General features: G+C 51.0%; 1 protein-coding gene across 1 annotated transcript in view; it reads left to right on the top strand.

Moving 5' to 3' along the window:
• The window catches only part of LOC147660783 (neurogenic locus notch homolog protein 1-like), a 415,745-nt gene that overhangs the window by 132,015 nt on the left and 257,346 nt on the right, over positions 1–26,384 (top strand). Inside the window, exon 2 of the mRNA XM_086951469.1 lies at positions 1,401–1,482. Coding sequence (XP_086807595.1) covers positions 1,401–1,482 — 82 coding nt within the window. The remainder of the gene's footprint in view (positions 1–1,400; positions 1,483–26,384) is intronic.

The raw sequence follows: 26,384 nt of genomic DNA, 5'->3' as shown, positions 1-26,384 counted from the left end.
ACCCAACCAGTTAGCGACTGAAAGCAGTCGCTAACGTCGCTATCGCCTATTAGCAAGGCAGGCGTAGCGATAAAAAAAATTTGCGCTAAGCGCGAATATCGCTGAAAACTAACGCCTGCTCAGACCAGTTCTTAGCCATTATATCCAATGGGAGGTGGATATTCTGGCTAAGACCCTATTGGCAATGATGTGCGAATATCGCTGGTTTGCAAGCGATATTCAAGCATTTCGCCGCTATCGCCGGTTATTTTATCGCATTGGAGATAAACGTTGCTAATAACACGTTATCTCTGCGATAAAATCCGGCGATGCTTGGCGATAAAAAAATTTTTCGCTAAGCTTCTTTAGCAATAAATATCGCTAGTTGTTGATAATATGTCCCATTGTGTGCCAGCTAAATCTCAGGGAATTATATTAATGGTAAGCTAACTCTGGAGCATAAAGTATATGTTGGAGAGATCTGTGTTTTGCCTAGTCCTAGTTTTGAATCAAAGTAGCATAGAGGGTTAATATGTCTCCTGAAAAGCACATTATGCAACACACAGATGACATGTTTTTATTTTATGTAACTGAGTAAGTGGGTTACTGCTTTTAAGACAGACCTCCTTTTGTTACTTGCAGTTCATAAATTGTAATCCTTCTAATATAGCACAGTGAGGTATGAAGGACATATGGCTCCTATACCTTGTAACGCTCATTGTCTTATGTAACACATCCTTTATATTGATGTACACACGTGATGTAAAGCGTTCCGACAACCTGCATTGAGATGAGAACTGCTAAAAGAGCTATAAAAGAAATAAAACAAAATAGTGGTATTTAAATTGTTATTTGTGTAAATACTGGGGCGGTCAACACATCTGACATTTGTACAGTGTATGCATATCTCTTACATACAGGGACTGAACAAAATCAAAAGCATTTCTCTTTTGAGTACCTGTGAAGTGATAAGGCGTGCGCCTTTGTTTCCCCTCCAGTGCATCTAGGTGCGAGGCTCCCCTTAGGTCCCAGCTGGGATACCCCAACAAAAAGAGGCCTAATGGCCCCAAAACTCTGGCTATAGTTATGGGTGAAGCTGGAATATGATTCGCCCATTCCCTGCCTGGCTTACATGTTGCTGCTCGGAACAATAGCAAACAACCTGCAGGCGCTGCTGAAAGTGTCCTGTTGTCAGAAAATTACACGAGGATGAGTTAAGCATATTTCTGTGAATTGTAGGAACTGGACATGGTTCTTAGCTGAAAGTGGCCAGCTTTGCATTAGGGTAGACGGCATCTATTTCTGAAAATAGTGGGTAGGCCGCGTTTACCTGTGTCGACCCTCAACTCGAGCCCTGGGTGACTTCAAGGCATTTTAGCACCTAATCTGTAGTTTCTAAGCAGTTCTTCTCTCTCTTCCAGGTCTCCGGTGCCTTAACGCCTGGGAGCCCTGTGCCAATGGCGGCAGGTGTGTCACGCAGCAGAACGGGACTGCCTTTTGCCAGTAAGTATTGGTGTGATGTAGCCTTCTCGCCTCTCCTCTGTTGCATCTGTAGTCACCAGGTCTAACCAGGGGTGGCACGTCAAACCCCAGCCTGCTCTTAGATGAGGACGTTTCATCAACCCGCAGACATCAAAGTTTATCCTTCAAGCATGAGAGCAGCAATATTCATGGGTAGTGCTAACAAGCAGGATCTTACACATTCCCAGATCATGGAAAAGCAGACCTTACAAACAACATGTCTCATCAAGACAACGCACATCAAACTGACCCGACACCTGTCAACGCCCTCCTCCTTGATGAACGAAGGGATATCGTGGGTCCTAACCAGACACTATCTTCTCAACATCCTCATACACCTACCTCCACTGGCAACACAGCCCTTCAGAGGGCATGTACATGACATGTACCCTAATGTTATGTTATGTTATGTTAGTATGAATTTGTAGAGCACACGTTCACCCCGGGGTTTCTTGGTGCTGTGTACCGCTGGGGAACCCGTCCTGGCTTTCCCTGTGAGATGGTCCCTATTGGGCAACCCCAAGGTGAAGCCAGGCATCCCCAGCAGCGAGGGGGCCGTTGTGGAGATTAAGCAAGCTATTGCCCAGAGTTGCAGCGTGGGACCCATGGTTAGAGAGGCACCGAGGCGAGATTTATCGAGCCCGCTGACATTGGTTCCGTACCCTGCCGCGTGGGGAATTAAACCCTGGTCCCGGGCCGACCTCTGCTTCTGGGTCTGCCGCCTCTAACCGGTGAGCCACACTTCTCCACTCAGTTCTGCTTCCGTCCTGGTCACATTACGGAGAGAGCACTGATTAAGGCAACAGAGGAGATAAGAGCAGTGATGTACTTATCCTTCTGGATTTGTCAGCGGCCTTCGATATGTAAACATCTCCAGCTACATGCACCATACCACAGCCAAACATATACATAGTAACCTCAACCACGATACCTATGGTCCTGCTTCACCAGAGGACAGATTGCAGTACCGGGCTGAACATATATACGAAATATTAACTTCAACCACCCTACCCACGATCCCGCTCCACCACAGGACACATTTCAGTCTTGGGTCAAACCTATACACAACATATTAACCTCAACCACCCTACCCACGATCCCACTCCACCACAGGACACATTCCAGTCTTGGGTCAAACCTATACACAACATATTAACCTCAACCACCCTACCCACGATCCCGCTCCACCACAGGACACATACCAGTCTTGGGTCAAACCTATACACGACATATTAACCTCAACCACCCTACCCACGATCCCGCTCCAGCACAGGACACATTCCAGTCTTTTTTTTTTTTTTTTTTAAAACCTTTATTTACAAATGCACAATACACAGCGTCTGCCTACAACCCCGCAGGGCCGGCCGCTATGACAAAAACAGGCTGAGCGAAAAGTGCAATACGAGGCAGTACGTTGCTGGAGCAATCTCTCACATCAACATTATCGGCAAGAGCGTAACATCATACAAATAGGATAAGAAAGGTTTAATTTTATGTTTTTGTCGAAATGAACACAAACAAACAAACACATGGTATCATAGTGGCAAGGATTGCTGGAGGGGGGGGGGGGGGGAATGGATGTAGGAGAAACGACGATGGCGAGGGCGGGGTGGCGCGCGCAAGAGAACAAAGCATGACACATTCCAGTCTTGGGTCAAACCTATACACGACATATTAACCTCAACAACCCTACCCACGATCCCGCTCCACCACAGGACACCTTCCAGTCATGGGTCAAACCTATACACGACATATTAACCTCAACCACCCTACCCACGATCCCGCTCCACCACAGGACACATTCCAGTCTTGGGTTAAACATATACACAACATATTAACCTTAACCACCCTACCCACGATCCCACTCCACCACAGGACACATTCCAGTCTTGGGTCAAACCTATACACGACATATTAACCTCAACCACCCTACCCACGATCTCGCTCCACCACAGGACACATTCCAGTCTTGGGTCAAACCTATACACGAGATAATAACCTCAACCACCCTACCCACGATCCCGCTCCACCACATGACACATTCCAGTCTTGGGCTAAACCTATACACGACATATTAACCTCAACCACCCTACCCACAATCCCGCTCCACCACAGGACACATTCCAGTCTTGGGTCAAACCTATACACGACATATTAACTTTAACCACCCTACCCACAATCCCGCTCCACCACAGGACACATTCCAGTCTCGGGTCAAACCTATACACAACATATTAACGTAAACCACTCTACCCACAATCCCGCTCCACCACAGGACACATTCCAGTCTCGGGTCAAACCTATACACGACATATTAACGTCAAAAGTTCAAGTTCAAGTTCGAGAATTTGTATAGCGCACCACTCACCCAGAGGGTCTCAAGGCGCCTGGGGAGGGGGTTCATTATTTATCGAATAGCCAGGTTTTAAGTTCTTTTCTGAAGGAGATGTGGTTTTGTGTGAGGCGGAAGTGAGTGGGGAGTGAGTTCTAGGTCTTGGGCGCCAAGTAGGAGAAGGATCTACCTCCCATGGTGGATCTTTGGATACGTGGGACTGCGGCGAGGCCTTGATTGGAGGATCTTAGTTGGTGGTTGGGTGTATAGAAGGATAGTCGAGTGTTGAGGCATTCGGGTCCTAGTTTGTAGATGGCCTTGTGTGCGTGGGTGAGGAGACGGAAAGTTATTCTCTTGTTGACGGGAAGCCAGTGGAGGTCTTTCAGGTGGCCGGTAATGTGATCTTGACGAGGGATGTCCAAAATGAGTCTCGCCGATGCGTTTTGGATGCGTTGGAGTTTTTTCTGTAGTTTGGCTGAAATTCCGGCGTAGAGGGTGTTTCCGTAGTCAAGCCGACTCGTAACCAGTGCGTGGGTGACAGTCTTTCTTGTTTCGGTGGGGATCCAATGGAAGATTTTTTTGAGCATACGAAGTACGTTGAAGCATGAGGATGAAACGGCGTTGACTTGTCTGGTCATCGAGAGGGAGGAGTCTAGGATGAAGCCTAGGTTACGTGCGTGGTCTGTGGGTATTGGTGCAGAGCCCAGATCCGAAGGCCACCATGAGTCGTCCCAGGCAGAGGGGGATGATCCGAGGATGAGCACTTCCGTTTTGTCTGAGTTAAGTTTTAGGCGGCTGTTTTTCATCCATATGGCTACATCTTTCATGCCTTCGTGAGGGAGAGGAATCATCTGGGTGTCGTCCGCGTAGGAGATGATGTTGAGGTTGTGTTGGCGCGCGATGGAAGCGAGTGGACTCATGTAAACGTTGAATAGGGTGGGACTAAGAGATGATCCTTGTGGTACACCGCAGATGACTTCGGTGGCCTCTGATTTAAATGGGGGGAGGCGGACTCTCTGGGTTCTTCCTGCGAGGAACGAGATGATCCAGTCCAAGGCTTTACCTTTTATGCCGATGTTGCTGCGGCGTTGTATGAGGGTGCTGTGACAGACAGTGTCGAAGGCGGCGGAGAGGTCGAGTAGAATGAGGGCCACTGTTTCTCCGTTGTCCAGTAGTGTTCGGATGTCGTCTGTTGCTGCGATGAGGGCGGTTTCGGTGCTGTGTTTGGCTCGAAAGCCGGATTGTGACTGATCGAGGGAGTTGTTGGATTCCAGGAAGGTGGCGAGTTGGCTATTGACGGCTTTCTCAATGACTTTGGCCGGGAATGGGAGGAGGGATATGGGGCGGTGGTTTTTAAGTTCAGAGGGGTCTGCTGTGGGTTTCTTCAGGAGGGCGCTGACTTCAGCGTGTTTCCAACTTTCTGGGAAGGTGGCAGACTTGAAGGAGCAGTTGATGACATCACGGAGATGGGGTGCGATGATGGAGTCAGCTTTGTTGTAGATGTGGTGGGGACATGGGTCGGTTGGCGAGCCAGAGTGGATGGAATTCATTAGGTGGGTGGTGTCTTCAGTGGTGATTAGGTTCCAGGCCTTGAGGTAGTTGGGGGGTGGTTTAGGTTCTGAGGGGTGTGGGGGGGATTGTTCGTTGGAACTGTTTTCGAAGCTGTTATGTATGTCGGCAATTTTTTTGTAGAAGAAGGAGGATAACGAGTCGCAGAGTTCTTGGGAGGGGGTGATGTCGTTTGAGGCTGTGGCGGGGTTGGTGAATTCTTTGACGATGTTGAATAGTTCCTTGCTGTTATGGGCGTTGTTATCGAGTCGATTCTTGAATGCCGATTTCTTGGTGGATCGAATCAGCTGGTGGTGTTTGCGGGTGGCTGATTTGAAGGTGGTTGGGTTTTTTCTCCATGTTTTCTAGAGAGTACGGCATAGCTTTTTGGATTTCTTAAGGTCATCGTTGAACCAGGGGGCCTTTTTGTTGTCTTGTTTGGTGTGATGGTTTTTCAAGGGTGCTAAATCGTCAGCGCTGTGAGTGATCCATTGTTTGAAAATGATGGCAGCTTGGTTTGGGTCCGAGGAGAGGGCGGCTGGGTTCTGGTTGAGCGATGTGAGGAGTTGGTCGGTGGTGATTTTGTTCCATTTTCTCCGGGGGATAGGTTGTGGGGGGTTATGGGTCGAGGTGGTTTTGTAGCTGAAGTGAACACAGCAGTGGTCCGTCCAATGGAGAGCTGTGGTGTGATCGAAGGAGATGTGTCTGCTGGAGGTGAAGATTGGGTCGAGTGTATGTCCGGCTATGTGGGTGGGGGTGTCAACAAGTTGTTTGAGACCAAGATTGGCCAGGTTGTCCAGAAGGGTGGTGGTGTTGCTGTCATTTTTCTTTTCCAGGTGGAAGTTGAGGTCTCCGAGTAGGATGTAGTTCTCGGATGCGAGGGCATGTGGACTGATGAAGTCAGTGATGTCTTCGCTGAATTGTTTACGGGTTCCTGGTGGTCTGTAGATGAGGGAGCCTCTAAGTGTGGTCCTGGGGTCGGTGTGGATCTGGAAGTGGAGGTGTTCGGCAGTTGCAAGGATATCGTCGGAGCTGGTCGTGATTTTGATGGTGTTCTTATGGACGATGGCGATGCCTCCTCCTGTTTGGACGGTGCGGTCTTTTCGGACGATCTTGTAGTTGTCAGGGATGGCAATGACGATGTCGGGTGTTGATGATGTGTTCATCCAAGTTTCTGTAAGGAAGGCGACGTCAGGTGAAGCAGTGTCAAGTAGGTCCCAGAGTTCAGTGGCGTGTCTGTGGATCGAGCGGGTGTTCAGCAGGATGCACTTCAGGTGATTAGAGTCGGAACTGTGTTTGGAGTTAGTTGATTTGGTGTGGGTCTTGATGCAGTTGAACTTGCAGGAGTGGCAGGCGAAGGGGCCGTGGGTTCGTCCTGGGGCAGCCTCGTAGCATTGTGCTGTGCGTCCGGGGTTAAGGGCTAAGAGGGTGGCGGCATCATACGTTATGAGGGAGGAGGGGATTTTGCGGGGACCAGGGGGTCTGGCGCTGGGCGCGGTCCAGGCGCGGACGGGCGTAGACGGGCTTACCTTTGGCGCACCTTTGGCGTGCCTGGGGCGCGACCGCTGCGCGTGAACGCTGCGCAGAAGCATCTGTCATATGTGGAAAGTGGAAGGGGAGGGGCGAGGGGGGGAGGCGGGAGCGGGGTGGAGCTCAGGGCAGGGAGGCACAGCCACAACAACCAAAATGGCCGCAAGCAATATTGATTCAGGATTGGGGCACACTCGTAAATAGCGCTATGCAGACGGTAATGGCGCCGGCACAATCATGCACGAATCTACAGGCAGCACAGATACTTATTATTGTTAAAGCGCACCTTGGCAGTCAAGCGCTACGATCAATATTAAAAACAGTGATAAATTAATGATAAACAAGGCGAGGCAGTCTAGCGCTACGAGCTATGTGCGATAATTAATTAATCTGGTTAAAGCGAGCAAGGCGAGTTGAGCACTTAGCAGTCTGGCGGTGGGCGTTGCGATACCAGGCGATGCAGGGAGCAGCATGTGGAGCAACCTCTTCTGCTGGAAGCAGGGCGGTCACAGCGCTAAGACGGTAGAGAGAGGTAAACAGTGTCCGTGGGAGGGGGGGGTCAGCTGGGAGGCGGGAGCGGGGTGGAGCTCAGAGCAGGGAGGCACAACCACAACAACCAAAATGGCCGCAAGCAATATTGATTCAGGATTGGGGCACACTCGTAAATAGCGCTATGCAGACGGTAATGGCGCCGGCACAATCAGGCACGAATCTACAGGCAGCACAGATACTTATTATTGTTAAAGCGCACCTTGGCAGTCAAGCGCTACGATCAATATTAAAAACAGTGATAAATTAATGATAAACAAGGCGAGGCAGTCTAGCGCTACGAGCTATGTGCGATAATTAATTAATCTGGTTAAAGCGAGCAAGGCGAGTTGAGCACTTAGCAGTCTGGCGGTGGGTGTTGCGATACCAGGCGATGCAGGGAGCAGCGTGTGGAGCAACCTCTTCTGCTGGGAGCAGGGCGGTCACAGCGCTAAGACGGTAGAGAGAGGTAAACAGTGTCCGTGGGAGGGGGGGTCAGCTGGGAGGTGGGAGCGGGGTGGAGCTCAGGGCAGGGAGGCACAGCCACAACAACCAAAATGGCCGCAAGCAATATTGATTCAGGATTGGGGCACACTCGTAAATAGCGCTATGCAGACGGTAATGGCGCCGGCACAATCAGGCACGAATCTACAGGCAGCACAGATACTTATTATTGTTAAAGCACACCTTGGCAGTCAAGCGCTACGATCAATATTAAAAACAGTGATAAATTAATGATAAACAAGGCGAGGCAGTCTAGCGCTACGAGCTATGTGCGATAATTAATTAATCTGGTTAAAGTGAGCAAGGCGAGTTGAGCACTTAGCAGTCTGGCGGTGGGCGTTGCGATGCCAGGCGATGCAGGGAGCAGCAGGGAGCAGCGTGTGGAGCAACCTCTTCTGCTGGGAGCAGGGCGATCAATCCCGCTCCACCACAGGACACATTCCAGTCTTGGAGCAAACATATACATGACATATTAACCTCAACCACCCTACCCACGATCCCCCTCCACCACAGGACACATTCCAGTCTTGGGTCAAACATATACACAACATAATAACCTCAACCACCCTACCCACGATCCCCCTCCACCACAGGACACATTCCAGTCTTGGGTCAAACATATACACAACATAATAACCTCAACCACCCTACCCACGATCCCGCTCCACCACAGGACACCTTCCAGTCTCGGCTCAAACATATACACAACATATTAACCTCAACCACCCTACCCACGATCCCCCTCCACCACAGGACACATTCCAATCTTGGGTCAAACATATACACAACATATTAACCTCAACCACCCTACCCACGATCCCGCTCCACCACAGGACACATTCCAGTCTTGGGTCAAACCTATACACGACATATTAACCTCAACCACCCTACCCACGATCCCGCTCCACCACATGACACATTCCAGTCTTGGGTCAAACCTATACACGACATATTAACCTCAACCACCCTACCCACGATCCCGCTCCACCACAGGACACATTCCAGTCTTGGGTCAAACCTATACACGACAAATTAACTTTAACCACCCTACCCACGATCCCCCTCCACCACATGACACATTCCAGTCTTGGGTCAAACCTATACACGACATATTAACCTCAACCACCCTACCCACGATCCCCCTCCACCACAGGACACATTCCAGTCTTGGGTCAAACCTATACACGACATATTAACCTCAACCACCCTACCCACGATCCCCCTCCACCACAGGACACATTCCAATCTTGGGTCAAACTTATACACGACATATTAACCTCAACCACCCTACCCACGATCCCGCTCCACCACAGGACACATTCCAGTCTTGGGTCAAACCTATACACGACATCTTGATCTCAACCACCCTACCCACGATCCCGCTCCACCACAGGACACATTCCAGTCTTGGGTCAAACCTATACACGACATATTAACCTCAACCACCCTACCCACGATCCCGCTCCACCACAGGACACCTTCCAGTCATGGGTCAAACCTATACACGACATATTAACCTCAACCACCCTACCCACGATCCCGCTCCACCACAGGACACCTTCCAGTCATGGGTCAAACCTATACACGACATATTGATCTCAACCACCCTACCCACGATCCCGCTCCACCACAGGACACATTCCAGTCTTGGGTCAAACCTATACACAACATATTGATCTCAACCACCCTACCCACGATCCCGCTCCACCACAGGACACATTCCAGTCTTGGGTCAAACCTATACACGACATATTGATCTCAACCACGCTACTCACGATCCCCCTCCACCACAGGACACATTCCAATCTTGGGTCAAACCTATACACGACATATTGATCTCAACCACCCTACCCACGATCCCGCTCCACCACAGGACACATTCCAGTCTTGGGTCAAACCTATACACAACATATTGATCTCAACCACCCTACCCACGATCCCGCTCCACCACAGGACACATTCCAGTCTTGGGTCAAACCTATACACGACATATTAACCTCAACCACCCTACCCACGATCCCGCTCCACCACAGGACACATTCCAGTTTTGGGTCAAACCTATACACGACATATTGATCTCAACCACCCTACCCACGATCCTGCTCCACCACAGGACACATTCCAGTCTTGGGTCAAACCTATGCACGACATATTGATCTCAACCACCCTACTCACGATCCCCCTCCACCACAGGACACATTCCAGTCTTGGGTCAAACCTATACACAACATATTAACCTCAACCACCCTACCCACGATCCCGCTCCACCACAGGACACATTCCAGTCTTGGGTCAAACCTATACACGACATATTGATCTCAACCACCCTACCCACGATCCCGCTCCACAGGACACATTCCAGTCTTCGATCAAACCTATACACGACATATTAACCTCAACCACCCTACCCACAATCCCGCTCCACCACAGGACACCTTCCAGTCATGGGTCAAACCTATACACGACATATTGATCTCAACTACCCTACCCACGATTCCGCTCCACCACAGGACACCTTCCAGTCATGGGTCAAACCTATACACGACATATTGATCTCAACCACCCTACCCACGATCCCGCTCCACCACAGGACACATTCCAGTCTTGGGTCAAACCTATACACGACATATTGATGTCAACCACCCTACCCACGATCCCGCTCCACCACAGGACACATTCCAGTCTTGGGTCAAACCTATACACGACATATTGATTTCAACCACCCTACTCACAAACCCAACCGCCTGACTAATAGGCGCACTTCTCCTTAGTGGCTTTAGACCTGAACCAAAATTAATTGTGCCCACTGTGATATCACAATGTCACATGCGCCGTTCTAGCCACCCACTGTAAATAGTCTGCACTTCATGCACAGTGCGCCGACTACGCTGTTTTCTCTCACTTGCGACGCCACCTGCACTATTTATTCACGTTTGTTGCACCAAGTTCCATGTGGTTGTCAATACATTCTATGCAGTGCTGTTCCTAACTGTGTATATCCGACCTTGAAATGAATGTTACCACATAAAGCTGAATAATTACCTTTTGACAAAAAAATGAGTTATCTCCTTCTTGCCCACCCAAGTAATGCTATGTGCATGCTTTGAATAATTGTCTATTGACTTTTACCTTTCATGACATTGTCTTCTAATTGCATAGTACTCCTATTAGGCATGAGTCAGCATTTGTCTGGATGAATTACATGTGGGAGGACTGTAAGGAGGCGGTAGGCTAGTATATTGACATAGATTTTTATTTCGGAGTTGATGAGAGATATAAGGCGGTAATATGTGCAGCAGTCCATCGGTTGCTCGGGCTTCAATGGTTGCCAAGTCAAATTCGAGAGGGAAAAGCATTTAATCGATCACCTCCTGATATAGTTTTAGGAGGTGAGGAGTCGGCTGGGTCTGGAAGTGTTGATAGTATTCCATGGGAAAACTGCCTGGGGTCTTTCTAGAATTCTTCACCTGGTGTACCAGGGTAATCTCCTCAGATGGGAGTAGTAGATCCAGGGTTACCCTGTCACTCCCTTTGAGTTGTGGCCTGGGGATATCGGTCGCCAGCAGGGAGTCGGCTACCCTCGGGGCCCGTTCACGTGGAGCCTATAGATCATGATCGAAATGCTGTAAGCAGTAGCCATGGCTGTCTACGCCACTCTCTCGTCCGTGACCTAAATTGACGGAACAATCCTAGAGGTAACCTCCCTCATAACCAGGCAGTAAAGAAGCTTGCCAAATTTGCCCCCCCACTCGTGAATTCATCTCGCTGATGCGAGACAGCATTGATGGGTTTCATCTAGAACTAGTTGCGAAGGGACGTTCCCGCCTGCACCAGCCCGGAGTGCCATGACCGGAGTCGGTCACAGGGATGGCCATAGGCATGTGCAAGCTGTGCACCTGCACAGGGCCGCCACACGGAAATATATCCTTAATATAATAATCCTATGAGGATGGATACATATTTGCGTGGCGGCCCCTTGCAGGGATTTGGCGGCCTCCGGTTCTGTTCCACTTCCAAACACACTGACCCCCCCTCTTCACTGGCCTCCGCGCCTGCGTTCCTCTGGGTGCCCCTTACCTACGCTCCCTGCCCAGGGCCACCATGAGCCTAGAGCCGCCCCTGCCGGTCATGTTGACGTTCTAGTGTAAGGATGTTGGATTCTAGGTCGGTCATTTGTTGACATTCGTCTTGGTCTTTACCTTTCGAGTGGAATCACGCTAGCCCTCGAAGGGTGGCCTTACCCATTACCCACAGCGTGCCAGGGGAGCCCACAATATTCTGATTTAGGCATATTAGTGATTTATTTCTTGGGCAAAAAGTCCTTAAGTTGCGTTGCTGTAGGTCCCAGGAGTTAAATCGCCATATTGGCTAGGGACCCACTCCTTGTCAGCCAAAAGTTAGGGTCACAGGGGCATGATCAGAAATACTGCGGAAGTATCTGTGAACCCATAATGTATGGAAAGACTGAGGCCGGGAGTAGTATTATGTCGATTTAGGACAGCGATTTATGTGCTCCTTAAAGGTTGTTGTATGCTTGAAAAATTGTGTTCCATGCTCTTCATGCATCACATAAGCCCATGACGTCCAACCTGCTCCATAACCAACCCCTTCCATGGGCAGTACCAGGGCCCATGAATCTAATGCAGGGGCCATAATATCACTAAAGGGATGTATGAAGGTACAACACGTGCTTTTACAACGCGTAGCATTACGACGCAGGTTACCGTTACGACATATATGTTAATGAAATGATGTATATGGACTTCGAGGGTGCTCTTTACCACAACGTATCACCCCATTGACTCTAAATTCACTTGATAGACAGCCAGTGGTGTTACCCTAAATTCCTGTGTGTATCTTTCATGATAGATTCAGTCATACCCGTGGCAGGCCAGAAAGGAACAGTTGATCCCCAGCAGGTGCGTTTCCTGTAGAAGCAGTACCATATGATTTTGCAATTTGAAGTGCCGCCCCCAGTGCTTGATTTGTAAACAAATAAGTGCCAGGGCTCGTGTTAGGAGGCCACTGCAGCCTGCACCAGAGGTTGCTCCTGCCATGATACCATTGATAGTAACAACAGAACTACTAAACATCACACTCCTACAAGTGTGACAATTCGGACTATTTCAGGCCCCCAAAACTATAAAAATGCAGGTAATAGTAATTTTAATGTGTATTAAATTAACAATTATTTTTGTTTAAGTCATTTTCGAAAGTAGCCAGACAGCACCACCTTGCGGCAGACTGTCACAAGCACTGGTGTTGACCATTAAGTGCCAGTGTCGAGCACTGGAAACCACTGGCTCAAATGAAGGCATTAATTCAGTCGTTAAGACCATTGATGTTCCATATCCTCAGAGTGAAGGAGCCTATCACGAGGAGGGTGGCATAATCATGGCAGCTTCCTGGCCTGCGCATGGGGCGGCTAGTGATCATGTCATGTACTGTGTGAATAGAGTGCAAGCTTCACTTGTGTGGTGGCCATAGTCAAGTTATGTAGAACAGAGAATCAACAAAACTTTTAACTTGAGAAAGCCAAAACTGGCTGATCTAAAAAATATCTGTGTCCCCCCTCCCAAAATCCCCCATCTGCCTACCCCCCTCAGAAGCAAATTAATGCAAACGTAGGTGTAGGTCCAATAGAATATTCCTGACGTGGGTCCATGCCAGCACATTATAAGTAAAGGAGGTATCGGTTCTGACGGGGTTTATGATTATGAAAATCTAAGGAGACTTCACGCCATGTCTGTCTTGTCCATGGAAGGCTTCATGGCCACAGGACGGGTTGGCGAGTGTGATGTAGTGGTTGTCTTTGTGGGTGTTGTGCCCTGGTTTTGAGTGGGGGTTATCTAAGTTGGAGTGGGATTCCGCAACCAGTACTCTATGACTTCTTCTTCGTGATTTCCTGCATCTGACAGAAAGCCTGGTGTATTCCCTAAGTTGGGCTCCCATGGGAGATAGGGGGACCCCCAGGTATGGGGCAGGTTACAACTCAGGGTCTGTTGTTCCATTTCTCATTCCCATACTGGTCTTAGAGTTGTAAATGATCTCGAGCCGTGCTGCGAACATCAGCATATATTTCAGGTTCATTGCCCGGAGTGTCACCTTGACTATGTCGTAGGATTTCTAAAATTGTTGGACGTGGAAATTTTAATCTGGGAAGATCATGATACGTTGGGAATGAAAAGCGAGATTTCCATGTTAAGGGGCTTATTGAAAGGATCATGTTGCAGTCTCTGTAATTCAGGCTCTTTGCAATATTTGGGCAAGGAGGGGCCCCTGGAGGGCGTTTGGGTGCCAGTGACCTGTGTGCTTTCTCCACCACAAATCAGGTGGATACTTGGGATGTGGCCACCTAAGAAATAGTCCATCGCTCAAGGAAGGTCACCGGAGTTAGGCCCTCTGTATCTTCCCGGAAGCCCACAAAACTAAGATTTTAGTACCAGGCCCTGTTTTCGGCGTCTTCTGCACGTTCCTACTGGAGTTTCGGCATAGCAGACAGTTTGGAGACTCACTCGAGGTATCCTCCGGTGTTGAGGCTCCGCTTTCTGCTTTAGTGACCCTTTCTGCTACACCGCAAAGGTCTTGGTGCAGGAGGGATTCCTCCACCCCCACCTCTCCCATCTTGAGTTCAAACACATTGTGGGGGAATTGAATCGCTTTTAGAATGGCCCCAATATCTTCCGCTGAAGACGAGGCCGGTGGATTAGCCACGGAGTTGTGAGGCCCCAGAGGTGGGGGCTGGGTACTTGTTAATCTTGTTTGCCCTTGGGTTTCGGTGGGTTTATCGTGGCTTATGGCTGAGCAACATGGTCTGCTACAGTTTCTGGACAAGAGAACTGAGTCGGTCCAAGAGGTTGTTCGGCTGGAGTAAGCAGGGTTGTTCACAGGTACCAACACCAGGGTTGGGGGGCGCCCGGCAGCCTGATGGCTCCACCTAGTCGGGGTGAGCCGCACGTGCCACTAGGGCCCTTCACTTGTTCTCAGTCATTGTCTATGCACTGGCCATACTTTAGACAGCCCCAGGTGTAGGGGTATTCTGGAGGAGGCACAGTGGGAGATGGTCTGGCGGTCAACTTCAGCAGTGACTATGCCCCTCTTCAGTCCTAAACTCTTCCATCTAGTGCCCACATCTCCCCCCCTGATTCTTCACAGGTTGGTGGGTAGTGAGTCTCTGGTGGGGGCCTCTGGCAGTGATAGTGGCTACCCCTTTCGTGTTTGAGGAGTCATGATACCAGGGTTCCTCCTGGCTACATCAGCCAGCAGGTGGCATTTCCAGGCACGGAGGAGGGGTATGGAGAGGTAGAGAAGAGGAAGCCTCCAGAAGAGAAGAACAGCTGTCAGTCCAGTGCATGGGGGTGCCTGCCCCGGGCTTCCCTCGTTGCAAAGGTCGGCAGAGGGAAGCGGTCTATCTCCCTCCATGTGTTCTCGGACCCCAGCAGGTTTATGCAGCGAAAGGCATCATCTGCTCCGGCACCCTTTGCACGTGTTGCGTTTCTTCAAGGGAGAAGAGGGGTGGAAAATAGAAGAAAACCCCACCAGCTGCCCGGGGCTCCTAACCCTGCCTCACTGCGAGGTTGCGGGTAAGGTTGCCTGGTTCTTCCGTGTTGAGATTCCTTTGGTTCTGGTGGCATGCAGCTCTTAAGTCCTCCTCAGAGCAGTCATCTTGGCCTCCACCAGCTGGCCCGCCGGCCTTTGCTGTGTTTGCCGTGGCCATCGACTGGCAGATATAGTGCTCCCTCCAGGCTCAAAGCATGCCTCCACAGATGAGGAGGAGGGCTCTCTGGGTTTTGATTACTCTGTCAGCACCCAGGATATCACTACTTCAGGCAGGGCCGATTAGAAGTTCTCTAGAGAGTGGCCACCATTTTGGGCCGCTAAGCCACTCCCCCTCCTATTTTTTTTAATGATAATATTTATGAATACCAGTATGGTCCAAGCATAGTTTGCATTCATCAGAAGATGGTGTGCAACTAGGGTGCACCTGTGATCAGGGTTATCTATTGGTGATTGCGGAGATCTCTTTTTTACATGTTGAATCCAAGGTGGAGGATGGGTGGTGTCCTCAGAAACAGGGTCAGCTCACACAGGGAACATTCGTTAGGGATACAGGAGTATCCCTGCCCTAGCAGCCTGCAGTGCAGTTTGGGGGTTTGGTAAATCCACCTCTGACAAGGATTATATCTTATCTTCTCAGAAACAGGAATACTCATCCTACATGAATGGTTAAACTTTCAGCCCGAAAAAATGAGATACAGGTGAAGAGCGATGGACTGCACTCGCTTGTCAAGAATTGGAAGCTTGAACCTCACCATAACCTCCACAAGACCTGCTTGGCCCCTGCCTTGATGCCTTTTGAAAGCAGGGAAGACTTCTTCTTGGTTCCTGTAGTGCCCTGCTGGCCTCCCAGGACTGTCTTGAAATGACCAGCCAACCCCAGGAACCAAAGATGCTTCCTCAGCACAACACTTCCCTACTTGCCTCTGTGATGCTCTATGTATTCATTGGCTACTCCCTTTGGGCAGACGCATGTGGTAAGCGAAGTGAGTGTAAGGAACTTGAAGTCTGCCACCAGAAACTATGATTTCCTGGAGCAGATTCTAGCATTAGTTGCACATTTACCCTTATGTGTGAATCTCTGTTCATCCATTGATCTTGCTCATCAGTGCGTCCACCTTGCCAGATGCTTTCAGATCGAATTAGACAAGGATAACTCACTGTCCAAAATATATTAGCTGGCAAAACAAAAATAATGGTACCCACTCAGGTGTTGGGTCAACAATATCTAAAATGAGTTACACAACCTATGTCTTGCTGTTATGTTCTTATCTTTTATTATGTTACTCTGTTTGGAACAATGCTATGTCATATAGAATACTTACTAGGTTGTAGAATACCATTGTGTCATTTAGAATATATATGTTTGAGAAGGACAGTTATGCTGTGGACTTGAGCTGCTTGGATGTTACCTGATGTTGTCCAGCTCGTCATTTCATTAAAGGATACCTCGAATATTGATTCAGTGTCCTCCTTAACACTTGCCCTCTCAATAATTGAGAAAATAAATTCTTCCAAAAAGGAGGTCAGCAGATCACTGAGATTAAAAAGCTTGATTCAGTCCTTGCTACGTTAAAGAAGAATCTTTCCTTACATCAGAATAGGATCTATATTTAAATTTTGCCCCAGATACTATCCTCTACTTTACATAAATATCACTACTGTGAAGTAATAAGTAGGAATACCACAATGCTCTTGTCTGCTTCTCAGTCGAGTAATATCACACAGAGTCTACCCATGTCTTTGCAATGTTTGACATGCGAACGGCCACACACAGCATCAGTACAGATCACAAAGTTGTTTCCTTTATACCTCACTCTTACTTTTGTGACTTCTGAGGACCCGTACGTAATCATTACTGGAATCCAGGGACCCCCACTGAATTATTATTGGAATCGGGACCCTCACAGAGTTATTAATGGAAGCCAGGGACCCTGGCCGAAGCATTTTCGATAATTGGCACGCCTAAACGATTCACAAACAATACAGAAAGAAGCATTCATCAAACAAATACACAAATGAGGAAATCATTGATTTACTTCACAATCAAATATAACAAAAATCAATATTGTAAGTTTAATAGGAGGGTTGGAGCTTTTCTAAATGCAATTGGGGCCATTCATCGTCCATACTCTAGTAGTCTGTACGATGCTCTTGTACTGCCCCCATACACCAATCTGAGGATACTAACTCCATTTTTAGCCTCCTTTCACTTTTTTTTCACATTTACAGAACATTTAAACTTTGAAATTGTACCTTTAGCTTCTTTATTTATCTGCACTTTATGAATCAGTTAATATTATTTAGTGTTCTAAGTAATCGCGTAGCTCCCTGATAGGCTTTGTTGACCCCCAGGGGTCCCCGGACCACAGGTTGGGGATCACTGCCTTAACCCCTTCGATGCTCATGACGGAACGGTTCCGTCATGAGTGTCGGTTGGCCTGTGCTCATGACGGAACCGTTCCGTCATGAGCCCATTGGCTCATTAGAACCATCAGCACAGCGTGAGAATTCGCGCCGCGCTGAAGGTGTTAAACAATTCCCGCTGCCCATTCAGAATGGCCTGTCGAAAGCCGCACCTCTAGGCGCTTCGCTGCCGCTTGCCGGGCATGTCCAGCGGGCTGATATTCCTTCATCCTCATCTCTCTCCTGCTGAGCTCCCTAAAGCCTCCATTTATCAATCAATCAATCAATCAATCAATCAATCAGGGCTCTTGTAGAGTGCACTACATACCCGTAAGGGTTTCAAGGCGCTGTGGGGGCAGGGAAGGGGTGCTGCTACTAATCGAAGAGTAGTCTTCTGAAGGTCAGAAGGCCTTGGGTCTGCCGTATGGGGGTAGGGAGGGTGTTCCAGGTCTTGGCAGCGAGGTGGGAGAAGGATCTGCCTCTGGCTGTCGTTCTTCGGATGCAGGGACAGCAGCGAGGGTGGGGGTGTATAAGCTGAGTCGTTTGTTAAGGTACGCTGGGCCATTGTCGTGGAGAGCTTTGTGTGCGTGGATGAGGAGCTTGAAGGCTATCCTCTTGTTGACGGGGAGCCAGTGTAGGTCTCTCAGGTGGGGAGGGAAGTGGCTGCGGCGGGGGATGTCGAGGATCAGACGTGCTGAGGCGTTCTGGATGTGTTGCAGCCATCTCAGGAGCTTGGCCGATGCTCCTGCGTAGAGGGCGTTGCCGTAGTCCAGCCTGCTGGTGATGAGGGCCTGGGTGACTGTTCTTCTTGTTTCAGTGGGGATCCACTTGAAGATCCTACGGAGCATTCGGAGGGTGTTGAAGCAGGAGAAGGAGACGGCGTTGACCTGCTTAGTCATGAAGAGGGTGGAGTCGAGGATGACCCCTAGGTTGCGTGTGTGGTCTGTGGGTGTCGGAGCAGTTCCTAGTGTGGTTGGCCACCAGGAGTCGTCCCAGGCCGAAGGGGTGGACCCAAGGATGAGGACCTCTGTCTTGTCCGAGTTCAGCTTCAGTCGACTGTTCCTTATCCAGTTAGCTATGGTCTTCATTCCTTCGTGGAGGTTGGTTTTGGCTGTGTGAGGGTCTTTGGTGAGGAAGATGATCAGCTGGGTGTCGACGGCATAGGAGATGATGTTGAGGTCATGTCGACGGGCGACGTGGGCGAGGAGTGCCATGTAGATATTGAACAGCGTCGGGCTGAGGGACGAGCCCTGGGGTACGCCGCAGATGAACTCAATGGCATTGGAGTGGAAGGGGGGAGGCGAACGCTCTGAGTTCTACCGTAGAGGAAGGATGTGGTCCAGTCCAGGGCCTTCCCTTGGATTCCGGCGTCGTGTACGTAGAGTGCAGTGGCAGACCATGTCGAAGGCGGCTGACAGGTCAAGGAAGATGAGGGCTGCTGTTTCTCCGTTGTCTAGCAGGGTACTGATGTCATCTGTGGCGGCGACGAGGGCGGTTTCGGTGTTGTGGTTGCTGCGGAAACCGGGCTGGGATGGGTCCAGGATGTTGTTGTCTTCATGGTAGCCGGTCAGCTGTTTGTTGACGATATTCTCGTTGACCTTAGCTGGAAATGTGAGCAGGGAGATGGGCCGGAAGCTCTTGAGGTCCTTGGGGTCCGCCTTTGGTTTCTTGAGTAAGGCATTGATCTCAGCGGGTTTCCAGCTTTCCAGAAAGGTTGCTGTCTCAAAGGAGATGTTGATGGCGTTGCTGAGATGGGGTGCGATGGATGCGCTGGCTTTGTTAAAGATGTGGTGGGGGCATGGGTCTAGCGGTGAGCCGGAGTGGATGGTCTTCATGATCTCGCTGGTGTCCTTGTCGTTGACGCTTGTCCAGGAGAGTAGGTGGTTGGTGCGTGTGGTGGTGGTGGGGGCGGTGGTCGTCGAGGGGGTTGTGGTGTTGAAGCTGTCTTGGATGTCGGTGATCTTGCGGTGGAAGAAGGTAGCCAGGGAGTCACATAGGTCTTGCGAAGGCGGGATGACGTTGGCGTTGGAGCTGGGGTTGGAGAGTTCCTTCATGATGTTGAAGAGCTCCTTGCTATTGTGTGCGTTGTGGTCTAGGCGGTCCTTGAATGAGACCCTCTTGGCGGCTCTGATGAGTGGTGATGTTTGTGGGTGGCATTCTTGTGGGCTGTGTAGCTGTCCGGTGATCGTTTGCGGAGCCAGTTCTCCAGTTTTCGGCATGTTCTTTTGGAGGCCTGGAGGTCTTCGGTGAACCAGGTGGCTTTCTTACTGGTGTGGCTGTTGGAGGGTGTGGCTGTTGGAGGGTGTCTTGAGCGGGGCGAGGGTGTTGGCGCAGTCGTCGATCCATTGTCTGAGGTTGCGGGCGGCGGTGTCGGGGTCGGTGGAGTCGGTGGGTGGGTTCTGGGCGAGGGTGGTGGTGAGCTGGTCATTGGTGACTTTGCTCCAGCATTGTCGAGGCAGCAGTTGGGTGCGGTGGTGCATGGTGGGCTTCCTGAAGGTGAAGTGGATGCAGTGGTGGTCGGTCCAGTGGGGTTCGGTGGTGCGGTTGGAGACATGGGGGCTTGCGGTGAAGATGGGGTCGAGCGCGTGGCCGGTGGTCTGGGTGGGTGTTGTCACTACAGTTTGAGTCCGAGGTTGTCAAGGTTGTCGAGCAGGGTGATGTAGTTGGTGTCGTTGTTGTTCTCGAGATGAAAGTTCAGGTCCCCTAGGAGGATGTAGTCTGTGGAGGCGAGGGTCTGCGTGCTGACGAAGTCGGCGATGGAGTCGCTGAACTGTGGTCGGGGTCCGGGGGGGTCTGTAGATGAGGGTTCCTCTGAGGGTGGTGTTGAGATCGGTGTGGATCTGGAAGTGCATGTGTTCGGCGGGGCTGAGGGTGTCGTTGGTATAGGTCGATATTCTGAGGGTGTTCCTGTGGAAAATGGAGATTCCTCCTCCTGTTCCGTTGGTGCGGTCCCTGCGCGTGATCTTTTATCCTTCCGGGATGGCAATGGTGATGTCGGGTGTGGAGGCAGGGTTCAGCCAGGTCTCTGTCAGGAAGGCGACGTCTGGGGAGGTTGAGTCGAGGAAGTCTCAGAGCTCGACGGCGTGTTTGCGGGCAGAGCAAAACAAGGCAATAAGGCAACAGGCACAACAGTAAAATTAAAGGAGAATGGGAGCGGGGGGGGGGGGCGGGCCGCCGGGGACGCAGCGGTGGGAATCGGGACCGGCGAGAGGGCAACAAGCACAGGCAAAGGCAAGGAAGCGGCAAAGCAGCAAGCAGGCAACAAGCACAACAGTAAATTAAAGGCACAAAAACAATTCAGGCAGAAGAAACAAACCTCAGGGCCTACCACTGGCCACCAGGGATGAGGCTCAGGTGGTAGCCTGCGGGTGGAGGAAGGCCTCGAACTCAGCAGCAGCTGGGTTGTGACTTACAAGCTTTCTTGTCTTCGGTTCAAAGTTGTACCATCTGGCGACCTCTGGCCAGCATTTAAGTTGTAGAGCTGTCCTACATTACAGAGGAAAAAACCCTACTCTGTACCTGCCATGGCAAAGAAACCAGACCTTATCACCCCCTCTGCTGCTCTCTCTTCCCTGACTGCCTCTTGACCCCTGTCTCAAACTCAAACTGTGTTGCATCACAGTTAAAGCCCCTCTTAAGTGTCCATCAGAAAGACAAATTACCATTATATGGGGAGGCGAGAACTACTACCAGGAGAAACATCTATGTCACTTCAATATTACTTGAAAAAAGACAAGACTTTGAATCAACTCAACACCTCTGCTTTGTGAAACATCTCACTGGACAAAATTCGTCCGGATGTCTCTTTAATTTAGCGCTCATTTCAAATTTGTGTCTGGCTAAAGACAGGTTTAGCTGTAGCAATTTCTCATATAATCAATTCTTAAAAAAACACAGTAAGAAGAGAAATAGAGAGTGAGAGTGAGAGAGAGGGGGGCGACAGAGAGATAGAGGAGAGAGAGAGGAAGGGAGAAAGAGTTAGGGAGAGAGAAAGAGAGAGAGAGAGGGGGGAGTAGAAAGAGAGAGTGAGGGAGAGAGAAGGGGAGAGGAAGGAGGAGAGAGGGTGAGACAGAGAGAGAGAGAGGGGAGACGGAGAGATAGTTAGAGAGAGATAGTGGGAGGGAGAGGCGAGAGAGAGCGTGTTTTGCGTCAGCCCTCCTTGGCTTGCATATGTGTTTTTATGTTTTGCATTCTTGGATGGATGTTCGTCAAGACCAGGACAGTTTGAGGATGTTTAGATTGCCCCAGTTCAGTTCCAAGCAACCCTGACGTAGTCCCTTTGTTAGACTGTGTTAGATGGGAGATTGCCTGTATCTTTAATTAAGAGACAGCACACATTGCTAATCCGCCTTGCTCTTTGATTTGTTGTATTTTGCTGTCACGCTTATAGAACGAGAGCTGTCTGAACCCATTCCACACCTCTCTCTGTCTGCACCCATCCCACAAGTCTCTCTGTCTGCACCCATCCCACACCTCTCTCTGTCTGCACCCATCCCACACCTCTCTCTGTCTGCACCCATCCCACACCTCTATGTGTCTGCACCCATCCCACACCTCTCTCTGTCTGCACCCATCCCACACCTCTCTCTGTCTGCACCCATCCCACACCTCTATGTGTCTGCACCCATCCCACACCTCTCTCTGTCTGCACCCATCCCACACCTCTCTCTGTCTGCACCCATCGCACACCTCTCTCTGTCTGCACCCATCCCACACCTCTCTCTGTCGGCATCCATCCCACACCTCTCTCTGTCTGCATCCATCCCATACCTCTATGTGTCTGCACCCATCCCACACCTCTCTCTGTCTGCACCCATCCCACACCTCTCTCTGTCTGCACCCATCCCACACCTCTCTCTGTCTGCACCCATCCCACACCTCTCTCTGCCTGCACCCATCCCACACCTCTCTCTGTCGGCATCCATCCCACACCTCTCTCTGTCTGCACTCATCCCACACCTCTATGTGTCTGCACCCATCCCACACCTCTCTCTGTCTGCACTCATCCCACACCTCTCTCTGTCTGCACCCATCCCACACCTCTCTGTGTCTGCACTCATCCCACACCTCTCTCTGTCTGCACCCATCCCACACATCTCTGTGTCTTCACCCATCTCACACCTCTCTCTGTCTGCACTCATCCCACACCTTTCTCTGTCTGCACCCATCCCACACCTCTGTGTCTGCACTCATCCCACACCTCTCTCTGTCTGCACCCATCCCACACCTCTCTGTGTCTGCACCCATCTCACACATCTCTCTGTCTGCACTCAACCCACACCTCTCTCTGTCTGCACCCATCCAACACCTCTCTCTGTCTGCACCCACCCCACACCTCTCTCTGTCTGCACCCATCCCACAACTCTATCTGTCTGCGCCCATTCCACACCTCTATGTGTCTGCACCCATCCCACACCTCTCTCTGTCTGCACCCATCCCACACCTCTCTCTGTCTGCACCCATCCCACACCTCTCTGTGTCTGCACCCATCCCACACCTCTCTCTGTCTGCACTCACCCCACACCTCTCTCTGTCTGCACCCATCCCACACCTCTCTGTGTCTGCACTCATCCCACACCTCTCTCTGTCTGCACCCATCCCACACCTCTCTGTGTCTGCACCCATCTCACACATCTCTCTGTCTGCACTCAACCCACAACTCTCTCTGTCTGCACCCATCCCACACCTCTCTCTGTCTGCACCCATCCCACACCTCTCACTGTCTGCACCCATCCAAAACCTCTCTCTGTCTGCACCCATTCCACACCTCTCTCTGTCTGCACCCATCCAACACCTCTTTCGGTCTGCACCCATTCCACACCTCTCACTGTCTGCACCCACCCAACACCTCTCTCTGTCTGCACCCGTTCCACACCTCTCACTGTCTGCACCCATTCCACACCTCTCTCTGTCTGCACCCATCCCACACCTCTCTCGGTCTGCACTGATCCCACACCTTTCACTGTCTGCACCCATCAAACACGTCTTACTGTCTGCACCCATCCCAAACCTCTCTCTGTCTGCACCCATTCCACACCTCTCACTGTCTGCACCCATCCCACGCCTCTATCTGTCTGCACCCATCCCACACCTCTCTCTGTCTGCACCCATCCAAAACCTCTCTCTGTCTGCACCCATTCCACACCTCTCTCTGTCTGCACCCATTTACCTCTCTGTGTCTGCACTCATCCCACACCTCTCTCTGTCTGCACCCATCCCACACCTCTCTCTGTCTGCACCCATCCCAAACCTCTCACTGTCTGCACCCATCCAAAACCTCTCTCTGTCTGCACCCATTCCACACCTCTCTCTGTCTGCACCCATCCCACACCTCTCTCGGTCTGCACCCATTCCACACCTCTCACTGTCTGCACCCACCCAACACCTCTGTCTGCACCCATTCCACACCTCTCACTGTCTGCACCCATTCCACACCTCTCTCTGTCTGCACCCATCCCACACCTCTCTCGGTCTGCACTGATCCCACACCTTTCACTGTCTGCACCCATTCCACACCTCTCACTGTCTGCACCCATTCCACACCTCTCTCTGTCTGCACCCATCCCACACCTCTCTCGGTCTGCACTGATCCCACACCTTTCACTGTCTGCACCCATTCCACACCTCTCACTGTCTGCACCCATCCCACGCCTCTATCTGTCTGCACTCATCCCAGTCCCTTTGTTAGACTTTGTTAGATGGGAGATTGCCTGTATCTTTAATTAAGAGACAGCACACATTGCTAATCCGCCTTGCTCTTTGATTTGTTGTATTTTGCTGTCACGCGAATAGAACGAGAGCTGTCTGAACCCATTCCACACCTCTCTCTGTCTGCACCCATCCCACACCTCTCTCTGTCTGCACCCATCCCACACCTCTCTCTGTCTGCACCCATCCCACACCTCTATGTGTCTGCACCCATCCCACACCTCTCTCTGTCTGCACCCATTCCACACCTCTCACTCTCTGCACCCATCCCACGCCTCCCTCTGTCTGCTCTCATCCCACACCTCTCACAGCCTGCACCCATCCCACAACTCTCACTGTCCCCATGTCACTGTCTGCACCCATCCCACACCTCTCACTGTCCCCACCTCTCACTGTCTGCACCTATCCCACACCTCTCACTGTCCCCACCTCCCACTGTCTGCACCCATCCCACACCTCTCTCTGTCTTCACCCATCCCACACCTCTCACTGTCTGCACCCATCCCACACCTCTCTCAGCCTGCACCCATCCCACACCTCTCTCTGTTTGAACCCATTCCACACATCTCTGTGTCCTCTCTCAGCCTGCACCCATCCCACACCGCTCAGTGGCCCCACCTCTCACTGTCTGCACCCATCCCACACCTCTCACTGTCCCCACCTCTCACTGTCTGCACCCATCCCACACCTCTCGCTGTCTGAAGCCATCCCACACCTCGCTGTGTCCTCTCTCAGCCTGCACCCATCCCACACCTTTCACTGTACCCATCTCTCATTGTCTGCACATCTCTCTCCCTGCACCTCTCTCTCCCTGCACCTCTCTCTGTATGCACCTCTCTCTGCCTGCACCTCTCTCTGTCTGCACCTCTCTCTGCCTGCACCTCTCTCTCTGCACCTCTCTCTCTGCACCTCTCTCTCCCTGCACCTCTCTCTCTCTCTGCACCTCTTTCTATCTTCACCTCTCTCCCCCTGCACCTCTCACTGTCTGCACCTCTCACTGTCTGCACCTATCTCTGTCTGCACCTCTCTCTGTCTGCACCTCTCTCTGCCTGCACCTCTCTCTGTCTGCACCTCTCTCTCTGCACCTCTCCCTGTCTGCACCCATCCCACACCTCTCCCTGGCTACACCTCCCTTTGTCCTCTCTCTGTCTGCACCTCTCTCTCTCTGCACCTCTCTCTGTCTGCACCCATCCCACACCTCTCTCTGTCTGCACCCATCCCACACCTCTCTCTGTCTGCACCCATCCCACACCTCTATGTGTCTGCACCCATCCCACACCTCTCTCTGTCTGCACCCATCCCACACCTCTCTCTGTCTGCACCCATCCCACACCTCTCTCTGTCTGCACCCATCCCACACCTCTCTCTGTCTGCACCCATCCCACACCTCTCTCTGTCGGCATCCATCCCACACCTCTCTCTGTCTGCACCCATCCCATACCTCTATGTGTCTGCACCCATCCCACACCTCTCTCTGTCTGCACCCATCCCACACCTCTCTCTGTCTGCACCCATCCCACACCTCTCTCTGTCTGCACCCATCCCACACCTCTCTCTGTCGGCATCCATCCCACACCTCTCTCTGTCTGCACTCATCCCACACCTCTATGTGTCTGCACCCATCCCACACCTCTCTCTGTCTGCACTCATCCCACACCTCTCTCTGTCTGCACCCATCCCACACCTCTCTGTGTCTGCACTCATCCCACACCTCTCTCTGTCTGCACCCATCCCACACATCTCTGTGTCTTCACCCATCTCACACCTCTCT

This window comes from Lissotriton vulgaris, unplaced genomic scaffold (assembly GCF_964263255.1).
Source record: "Lissotriton vulgaris unplaced genomic scaffold, aLisVul1.2 SCAFFOLD_1465, whole genome shotgun sequence".
Taxonomy (NCBI): domain Eukaryota; kingdom Metazoa; phylum Chordata; class Amphibia; order Caudata; family Salamandridae; genus Lissotriton; species Lissotriton vulgaris.
Note: the sequence above shows the minus strand (reverse complement) of the source record. Positions and strands in the feature narration are given on the sequence as shown.